Source organism: Tympanuchus pallidicinctus, unplaced genomic scaffold (assembly GCF_026119805.1).
Source record: "Tympanuchus pallidicinctus isolate F22 unplaced genomic scaffold, pur_lepc_1.0 scaffold3, whole genome shotgun sequence".
Classification (NCBI taxonomy): Eukaryota; Metazoa; Chordata; class Aves; order Galliformes; family Phasianidae; genus Tympanuchus; species Tympanuchus pallidicinctus.
Genome location: NW_026294747.1, coordinates 102,430,959 through 102,441,927, shown reverse-complemented (window position 1 = coordinate 102,441,927; position 10,969 = coordinate 102,430,959). Strand labels below are relative to the sequence as shown.

The following is a 10,969-nucleotide window of genomic DNA, read 5'->3' as shown; positions in this document are numbered from 1 at the left end:
TAGCTATTCAGTCTTTGGAACATTCTCAGTACCATAATGCAGCCCAGCCCAAGTGCCTGCTGATACTGCTGAATCCCTGGTGACCATCACTTTGCACGGGACCTTAACAATGATTTTGAGTCACATGCACTTTTCTTGACATTGTGTCTGTCCAGAAAATGTGGCTTTGCTTCTTTAGCTTTCTCCTCCAGGAAAACTAAATGTCAGTGTGAGACTCAGAACTGAAAAGCTGGAGAAAAGATGCAGAGGAGAACCTGTTAAATATTTTCTGAAAAGATGGAAAGCCACACTGTGGGCAAGAATGTAGTTGGCAGATTGAGAGAACAGAAATTAGCTTTCCTTGTAATCACTCAGAGCCAAATAGTTCGATGTTTTTATTTCTAACCTTTCTTTCCATGCCTCAGTTCTCCAGATTCCCCTGGTAGCTTGGTACCATCTGTATCTTCATGAGTTTTTGCAGTCTCTTCTCTGTCATGCTTATTCCTCCAGCAATCTTGGAGCAACTCTAGAGGAGGCCCATGAAGACGATCAGGGAGCAGAAGCAGCTCCCTTGCCAGAACAGGCAGAGAGAGCTGGGGTTTTCAGCCTGGTAAGGGAAGGCTCTGGGAGGATCTCATAGCTGCTTTCCAGTACTTATCAGGAAGAAATTCTTTACTGTGAGAGTGGTGAGATACTGGAACAGGTTGCCCAGAGATGTTGTGGATGCCCCCTCCCTGGAGGTGTTTAAGACCAGGTTGGATGGAGCTTTGAGCAACCTGATTTAGTAGGAGTTGTCCCTGCCTGTAGCAGGGGAGATGATCTTAAAGGTCCTTTCCAGCCCAAGCCATTCTATGATATTATCTAAACATAAAACTCAGTAGCTTTACACTTCAAAATGCTCATTCCTTCTCTCCTTACCTGAATGACTTGGAGAGACCACAAATGTGTGAAAGGGGTCGGGCTGAAAGATAAGTGTGCTTGCTGGAAGGGAGGGAAGGAAGGGAAGACCAGGAGTATCGAAGGGTATTTTCTTCCCTCTCTGTTTTCCATTTGCTTCATATTCCCTAATGCCTAACCAAGCAGCATTACTGACCTTGATGATGGTGTGCATTTTGAAGATGTCATATGTCTTCATTTCACTTCATCCGCTCTTTAGGAACATGACAGCATTATCCTAAGTGCTTTGGTGTGTTTGAGCCGTGCCATTTTCCTCAAGTGGAATTAGGAAAACAGCTCTTAAAGGTTTGCACAAATTTCTACTTAGAAATACTTCTACTTAAGTGCAAAGTGCAGACTTCTTCCACATGCTCTGCAGTCTCCAAGATGTTAAAGCCAAAACTCAGTGTCTAGGTACAGTTTGTATTTCATGACTATACCTTGTTATTTGAGACATCTGGGTACTGTGATAGCTTGCTAGAAAAGCCTTTTGCCTCAGCAGGTCTCTGAGATCTTGTTGGCTCAGCCATTCATCCTAGCTTAACCTCGAATTTCAAGCACAGTGTTTTCTCAGTAGTGCTTTGCTCAGAGAGACACTTGGTCAAATCCTCAGAAGCTGAGAACCTGCGATGTGGACCAAAGCTATGGGTTGAGCCTTATAAGCATGCAATAAGTAAACTTAAGTTGAACCACACAGCACTGTCAAGTTCTGGATGTTAGGTGGGCTGAATTTGAGAGGCTTGCTGTTTGAATGACTACAAGTGGACCGGTAAGCCACTCCTGGGAGGCAAAAAATATCTATCCTGTTTAGCCAACATGTAGATTTTTGACCTAGAATGTGGTCGGTTTGCAAATGCTTGGTTTTATGGCAAAGCCACTGGTCTATGACACAACATCCAGTTCCTGTGTCGCGTGCAGCACTAGAGGGCAGAGCTAACAGCTAATGAGAAATTGAGGATGCCTTAAGGTCCAGGAAACATACCTTATAATGCAGTTAAGTAAACTTCTAGGAAACAGCTGGAGAACCAGGCTGAGACACAAAAGCCGAAATATGAGGTGACTGGTAAAATAAATGGTAGATTAATTGCTGCGCTGGAAGCAGGACAAATACTACAGTCATGGCCTTGCATATCCCCCAGGCTCTGCTTGAGACCCTTCACAGCTCTGAGACACACTGTTCCCAGCTTTCCGGACTCATTTTGTTCATATTTACCGGCCTGTGTTTGCAAACGGAAGAACTACACGTGTCACTCTGCAAAGTGAACCCGAGGTGCTGGAGCACAGCTCTGCTGTAGGAAGCAATGTCCTGGCAGGTGCCACATACAAGGGAAAGTGCCTGGAGAGGCCTCGTCCTGCAAATTGGTCAGGGACAGCCTCTGTATTCCAGGGGCTCGCTGCGCACAATTTTTTGCATAATTATCACAGAGACTAAAGTACAGCTTACGTGGCTGGGAGGCCTTCGTGCTGAGGTGGGTTTCTCTGAGGTAAGAGCTGGTGAGGTTGAAAAATGTCTCGCAGATTCGGGTATTGTTAGAAGAAGTGGGAATACGAACAAGTGGGTCCTGAAGAGATTTCTCCCAGTTAGACTAGTGGAGGAAAGGTAGATATGTGAACACTTCAGGGTTTGTCATGGGGCTTCTAGGCTTGCACATACGCTCTGAGGAAAGAGGAAGATGTCTGGGCATCTGCAGAGGATTTCAGTAGCTTGACCAAGCACTGGCGCAGGTTGCTCAGAGGGATTGAGGAGTCTTGGAGATCTTCAAAACCCATCTGGACGTGGTGAATGTTGGAGGATGTGGGAAGAGAAAGGTGAAACTATGAAATGGGAGTGGTTCACTGGCAAACAGACGAAGGATATCCAGGCGAAATATTAGATTCTGTCTTTACTCAGACTTTCACAGATGCCCAGAGAGACCCAAGGGAAACCACTTGGCTAAACTTCAGTACCTTTTGCACTGCTGCATACCTTTCACCCATTAAACTGCTGCAAGGTTTTAGAAAAAAATGAAGAGAAGAAAGTAAAAATTCCAGCCTCCTGCTTCCCACTCCCAGCCAAATAGCACCAACCAAGAACACTCAGACATTTACCTCTGTTCGTCGGGAAAAAAAATGAAGCTCATTTTGTGTATCACTAATATTGTGGCTACTGTTTTATGGCCAGATATCTGTGTTTTTTTTCATGGGACTGCTCAGTCTTCAAGAAATGAAGTGTGATTTTTACAGTTTGCATGGCAGTGATTTATATGGGGGTCACGGCCTGTCACATGACAACACCTGACCCCACATAACATGATGTAAGTGTAAGAATTGCAGTCTTTCTCAGGGTCAGCAGAACCATCACACAGGTCCCAGTGTTCAACACACCACCCACAAAGTGGGACATACATCTTTTTCCTCTTTTTTATTTTTATTTTTTTGTCAGCTCCCTGAATTACTTTCAGGTAGTTCTGCATGTTTCTACTTTTTCATTTAATTAGGTGCAAACACTCTGTATAAATAAAATAAAAAGTTCCCTGCAGCTAGTAGACTGTTGCAGACTGCCAGACACTGAAAAATGTTTGTCTCCATTACTGTTGCTTAATAATTCAGGTTTTATAAACAAAGAAATCTTTCTCTCCCCCTTTTTTTTTTTTTCTTTTCCAGTTTTTTGGGGGCTAAAAGCACGGATGCAGCTGTAGAATAAGTCTGGATCCTCATATACACTAGGTGTACTCTCAATGAATATAAAAGATGTATAGTGCTACCAATGATTCCAGACTGCCTTTCAGTTGCACAGACTCCATGTCCTTCAAGACACATCAGTCAGTCATTGCAATACTTGTACGTAAATGCTATATTGTCTGTGAGGTATTTCAGATCCCTTTTCATTGTGCTTGGTAAGCCGAGCCGAAATTCTGGATGTCCTATTTCTAGTGCAGATGAAGACATAAACTTTAAGAAGCAGACATCTCCAATGATAAAGTCATAATACTACAAAGATATCTATAAAGGAATTTGTGATGGTTTACTAAGAGTGTGTCAGAATGGTGTGTATAGCTGATGAGCTCCATTTGTACGTGAAGAGAGAAAATATGAAGATGCTGTGTAACTTACAGGTTGACATCTTAGTGAACTGCAGTACCCAAATCCTCTTGATTTTCACGGTTCTTTCCACTGTAAAGAGTGCAGTCTTCAGCATGACTGTCCTGTAGGAAATTAACTCCTTCATTACATCAACATACATTAGCCAGAATCTGAAAGTATGGCATCGGTAGCTCTTAGCTTGGCATGGATGCCACAAATGGTTGTGGAGTTATTTATCGGTGCCATTATTTCATGCAAGCTGTGCAGCTGAGTGTAGGACATAAAGCAAAATATACACCTCAGTAATTTCCCTATGCACGTCCTTGCAACTTCATCTGGGGACAGTGCTGCTGATGTTCCAAATGGTATGATAAATTTCAGCAATCAGAATTCTTAGAGCAATTTAATTACCACCTCACTCACTTTTGTATTAATTAGTTCTCTTTTTTTAAAAAAAAAAGGATGATAAATAAAGCTTAAATCTATAATCCGTTTAAATGTAGCTCTTCAGACTAAATTATGCAGACTGTCAACATCTGAAATTTACTGGTTAATCAAGGAAACAAGCTAACATGAATCTCCTGCTTCAACAGAGATGAGAGATATCTTTTTCAGTACAGAAACTTTTTTTCTGTTGTGCTTTCTTGTGATATGAAAAGTGACCTTTCCTTTGACTTTCCAGCATTCTTCAAAGGCCAGATTCACTGCCAGCTGCAATTCTTGAACAATTCTGCCAACATCTACCCAGCTTGGCTGGAAACAGCAGATTTTTCTAAAGGGTGTCTATTCGCTCAAGGCCTTAGGGTCTTGCACCTTTATCCTGCAAAGACTTAAGATCACGTGTAAGAATTTGCAGAATTGTGACTTTCACACCTATAATCTCTATATTATGTAAGTCTTTCGTGGTAGAAAATAGATATTCCTAGGAGTAGATATGAAAAGGTCAAATACAATAATAATATGGGCTCCATTGTAGATACATATTTTCAAATACTTTCAAATATGTCTTCAATCACCTAAATTTCTTTTAGGTGTTTTTTTGTTGCAAAGAATTCACTCTTAACTTGAATGACATATTCCACATGGAAATGTATGTAGATGCTTTCCAGTTACTAGATGCCCAAAGCATTATTGTGTGCTTTACAGTACACGAGTGCTTTGGGTGCACTGCATTCACATGTATACATATAAATACTTCATGGCACCGTGCCTTCACGTGTCTTACTCTCTTTGTAAAAGCTTGTACACAGTGAAACAGTGTTTTATAAAATATCACTGTTGGCACATTCACTACTCCCAAGGCAGGCATGATCTATGACCTGTGTAAAGTTACACATACAATTAATCTTTTGTAATGTAACACAAAACATTGTGCATTACACACTGAGTTGTTCGACCAATGTGTTACTGTAGTACTGTGAATGCTAGAGTTTCTGAGCAAATATTTATATCTGTATCTATCCATCATAAGATCCAGACCTCGTTTTGAGTATTTGGTGCAAAGAAGCCCAGTGTATAAATGCAGAAATTTAACCCAATTAATGTTGATTTCAATGCAAAACAATGTGCATATCATTTCAGTACCAAACCTGAACTCTTCAGTTTTATATAAATCTTCCAAAATACACTAGGAACAAGAGTTTTTTTCCTATTGAAATATTAGATTTGAAGGACAACTGGTTTGCAGTGATGCACTTAATTACTTCCAGGAGTCAATAACTGGCAAGCATCCCTACCCTTTCAAGCTTACATTCTTAATTTACAGCTGAGATGGGATGCGAGGAAGAAGCCGGTTCACTCTACCAGCTGTTCATGCCTTCAGTAAGGAACATATCCTGTGGTCTGTTGTAATTCTTTGAAATCAGTGACATGTTCTGCTCAAGAATACAAGCTGATTTTCCAAGACAGGAGCCAGAGTGGCAACATGCCCTTACATATATCAACAGGAGAAAATGATCCAATTACAGCAAAATAAATCAAGCAGACCTTTGGAATTTTAGATGGAAATCTACAAGATGCTGCCCTTTCCCACAAATGCTTTGGCCAATCCCTCGGGGACAGCAAAGGGCAAATAAAGTTGTCAGCCTTATGACAAATGTCAAGGAAACGTGGAGCTACTGCTGTGGTCATGTCAAGTCTCGGTTCATGTCTGTGTGTCTTGATGTAACTGGTTGCTCAGTTTCATGAAATGTCTTTGCTATCTCACTGAAAGTATATAGATCCCACATCCTCTTTCTTTTTGTGCCCACTGATTTTTAAAATGGATATCAAACTATTGGAATATCAGAGTAAAAAACGCATCTTATGCCATTAGCAAAGTCACCACTAAAAGAAACAGAAAAGTTCGAAGAATGCTACAATTTTCTATTTCCTTTTCTGTCATGTTAATTTCTGCAGTACATAGCATACAATTTCCATTGGCACAAAATGTAGTTATGTAGTTACAGTGCACTGATTGTTAAAGATTTAGCGAGCATGAAGCTGCCCTTCTAATTCTGGTGGCGTTCCTTACAAGTCCTTGGTTGACAAGACAAGGTAAAGAAACCTGCTGCCATCTGTGTTCTTTGGATAAACAGAAAATTCAAAGCTACCTGTCCAAAACCTTTCAAAGTGTATATTTGCATCGTGTGTATGTATAGTCACAGAACCAAAGAATCACAGAATCGTAGGGGATGAAAGAGACCTGAAGAGATCATAGAGTCCCAACTTCCTGCTGAAGCAGGTTCCCCACAGGAGGTCACACAGGTAGGCATCCACGTGGGTTCTGAATATCTCCAGAGAAGGAGACTCCACAGTCTCTGAGCAGCCTGTTCCAGTGCTCTGTCACTCTCACAGTAAAGAAGATCTGCATATTTGTTCATTTTCCTATGGAAAGAGGCTAAGATCTCTTAAAAATCACCTGAATCAGAACTTTATCAACCCAGATTCATCAAACATAGGCATTTTTAAAGCTTCCAGTACCATGGTGTTATTGCTTGCTTGAGTATCATACAGGGAGGTTCCTAAGGTTGAGTCATTCCGATCAGACTGAAAATAGCATTTGGCAGGCTCATCATGATCAGAAGATGTCTACCGGCACCTTGCCCTTTCTGCCACCAGGGCCATGGTGGTAGGGAGGTTGGGTTCCTGCTCCAGCTGTCGGTGGCTTGGAGTTTCCAGCTAACTGAACATTTTTGCCCAGCTTTGAATTTCTAAGGGAAAAAATTTTAAGAAGCTGAAATCAAAGCAAAATAGGATGGGAATATGAAAACAACATTTCTCAGTTCTGCTGAGTTCCAACAGCAACACGAAACTATTCCGTTTATATATTTAGTGAAATAAATCCTGGCATCACCACTCATATATTTCCTCTTATTGTGGGTTATATTTTTTTTAGTTTTGTTTGGACAAATTTAGGACGAGTGGGAATAAGGGACAGATGTCACTGCTGCAAGTGTTGACGGGAGCTGGAAATTCCCCTCGCCAACTGCCTCCAGCCCCGAGGAGCACCAGCCCGTTCCTCTGTGTCAGGGGCACTGATGAAGGGATGAACGACAGTGTTTTGAAGCAGAGTCCAACTTTGACCTGTACTTCCTTCTGTCCCTCCAGAAGCTGGGATCTGGAGCAGCAGGACTAGCAGTCCCCATCCTCAACGAAATTCCACTGTCATGGTATAGTGCCATCTGCCACCTTTCCTCTGCTCTCACCTGCAGACTGTCACTCTTGCTGTGGCAGATGCTGACCTGCGACCCTAAGCAACACTGGCTGCTTTCACTCCACAGAGGGAAAGCACTCCCCGCTCACCATCCCATCCCCGTGGGATGCATAGCTCCTTCCACAAACTCATCCCTTCCCAGCGCCAGCTATGCAGCTGCCCTTCTCCCCTCAGCCAGTGATTTCTCCTGTTCGTTTCTTGCCTCATCCCCCCTTTCCCTCCCTCCCGGTGTCTGCATTTCTCGCACCGCTCGCTATTTACTGACAGGGCAATGTGACTTTTCGCACCGGCTCTCGCTGCTCGCTGCCCTGCCGATTGGGCTGGGCAAAGCCTCTCCCCAGCCCCAGCTGGCCGGACATCTCCCCCCACCTCCCCTCCCCTTCACACCCGCCAAGCGACAGATTCCACTCTCCCTCCCTCTCCCTTTCTTTTTCCACCCCTCCCGCCTTCAGCACAGACCCAACACTCAGGATCCCGCCGAGAGAAAGCGGCTCCTTGAAACCATCACCGCAGCCCGTGCTCCGACGGAGGGAGAGGAAAACCTCCGCACCACCTCCTGCATCGGGGGGGCTTCGCGGCAGGGCGATGGCTTTGAGCTCCCGGAGATCATCTCTCACCTTTGCCCGGGGTGTGGGACCCGTCTTCTTCATCCTCCAGATCATCTCGGTTCGGGCTGATGGTGAGTCTCCACTCTGTTCGGGCTGGGTTGCTGGGGCTGGAAGAAGAGCTCTGTGTTGAAATGGGTTATTGAAAAATACAACAAGAAAAAAAAAAAGAAAAACAACAACCAACCTTTCTTTTTTAATAAGAAACTTAAATACATGCCCCAGTATGGGTTAGGAAACGTGTGATTCAGAGCTTTCTGAGACTTTGCAAATATCCTGGGGTGAAGCAAGGAACGGAAATAAGATCCCAGAAGGCTCAGATTGTTTTATTACAACAGAACAACAGGATAGTGACCTTTTCCAGGGGAAGTAAGGATAACAGAACAAAGCCAGAACACAAATAAGAAGCAGCAGCTCTCTCTCCATTATTATTATTTTTTAAATTATTTTATGTATAATTAAAAATACCATTTCTCTGAACGACTTCCACATCTGCCCAGCTCAGATGTCACCGAACGTCAGCTTACACGGGCAGGTACTGAGGAAGGGGAGACGAGAAGCTGAAGGCTTCTGCTCACAGCATTTTTGATCCGGTACAGCACGCTCAGGACAGCAGCTGACCCTCCTGCGAGGGCTTCACCTGCTCTGCACCACTGAGGGATTCGATCGGAGCACAAACTGGGCTGAATCACCACCGGCTGCTTACTCTGCAAGACACTCGCTGACAGTAATCCCGAATGGCAGCATCCTTTGCAAGTAGCCCATTCCCATTTGAATAATTAAGCCCCCCGATGATGGCCAACTTGCCTTGGTGATAACATCATTAATTTTTAAAGCAACTGTTTCTTTTCCTGGGAGAGCAGTGCTGAATGGCCATGGTTTTGTTTTGTTTTGTTTTTTCATTTTGCAGCTGCAATAGATTTATGCCTGATCTCAGGATATATATATTTTGTCAGTACAGTAATCCTTTACCACTGATGTTTGCTGTATTGTGCTGGAGAACAGTTCCTTAACATTATAGGGCAATAAAAACCTCTGCTTGTTCTCGGAGCATTTTTCCACCTCGGCTGAAATTTCTGTCATTTGGTCACGAAATATGGCAAAGGAAAGGGGACAATCCTTCTGCTCACTGCTACCACTTGGTATGCATTTATACACCAGAACCTTGTCTTGTAAATTCAAAGAAAAGGGGAGTAAGAGTAAAGTGAAAGAAATGTATAAGATGACCCCACTGTATTGCAGAAGGAAAACTGCAGTTCTGATTTTAGGAAGTCCTCCTTCCACAGCAAAATCCCTCTCAAATGAGGAAAAAAAGCATCACTATGGATGAAGGCTCTCCACATGACTTGCAAAAGGCATCAGGACGGGAATAATTAATTTGCCTTTGCTAAGAGTGCTTTGTCTGAAAAATTCCCTTTTCAGGAACACCTCCCAGTTTGTTTTGTTTCTGGAGGATTGAAGACATAGATATCCTCTCAAAGAGAAAGGGGAAAATGCTGGAGACCATTTCGAGGCAAAGTTCATGACAGATTTTAATTGACTTTCAACAGTCTGTCAAATCTACTTTACATGTGGTAAAGCATTTTAAGAATTAAAGGGCGGGATATGTGAAGTACTTTATAATTGCCAACCGTTATTGTAACACCGCTGTTCTGATTTTTATTTAACTTCTAAAAGTCGTTGCTGAAAACGAGTAAGTCCTCTACCAACGTGCTCCTCAGCGTGTTCTCCTGCTATTAGTACTACAGCGAACAATTGTAACACTGTCCTGCAAACCATCTGGCTAAATATGCAGAAGAAAACATTTGATTTGAACTTAAAAATTTACTGCTACACACAAGTTTTCGTATTTAAGAAGATCTGAGAGTAACGAACAGCAGTAATGCTCCCTTCCATAGCGCATTTGAGCCCGATCCAACAGGAAACCAGTTTCTCAGTTGTGGAAATTTTAGGTAAAAATACAACTGTGCCATTCTCTGTTATATGCAAATGTCATTTAGTGACGAAGGATGGTTCTGGGTGACGTGTGTATGTATTGGGTACTAAAGGAACTAAACGTTTTGCAGAGTGCTGAAGGGATTTTGACTCCACCTTGTAAAAACCCAATGAAATCCAGACTGGCCCCTGTTACAGGCAACTCCCCAAAACTGCTTGGAATATATTTCCCAAAGGAAGACTTTCACTTTATTATCTCACACACAAATAATGACAAAGAGCAGGCAGTAAAAGTGGAGACCCTTGGGGTCTGGTGAAAGTGTAAAGCCTTGAAGCTTAATTGATCTCTTCTGACTAATATTTACTGCAACATGTATTGCTGTAGAGCGGATAGACTCCAGAAAGACAAAGATAAACACCTAAACAAAAGATAGCTTTGTTTCGCTTTGCAATTTGCTTTTTCTACAATGGAAATACGCTTGTTCATAGCTGTGGAGATCAGGGTCCCTCAGATAAGGGTCTCCTCAGGGCCTATTTCTGCTCGGACTTACTCTGGTGTAAGTGTGCAGCAGCATAGCGCTACTACTGCCAGCACAGTTACTGCTGAGATAGGTTATGGAAAGCAGTCAATAAACACAGCTCAGCCTTCAGGAGTTGCTCAGCCACAGCTAGCCCTGGTAGGTTCCAGGTTTGTGAATGGGAACCACACAGTCAAACAGCACTGCGGTGTAACTTTTTTCTCAGCTGGAACCAACTT

The 10,969-nt window shown here is 42.9% G+C and overlaps 1 protein-coding gene across 1 annotated transcript in view; it reads left to right on the top strand.

Moving 5' to 3' along the window:
- The first annotated feature begins 7,473 nt into the window (after positions 1-7,473).
- The window catches only part of SUSD5 (sushi domain containing 5), a 44,696-nt gene continuing 41,200 nt past the window's right edge, over positions 7,474-10,969 (top strand). Inside the window, exon 1 of the mRNA XM_052694305.1 lies at positions 7,474-8,351. Within this exon, the coding sequence (XP_052550265.1) occupies positions 8,258-8,351 (94 nt within the window). The 5' untranslated portion in view covers positions 7,474-8,257. The remainder of the gene's footprint in view (positions 8,352-10,969) is intronic.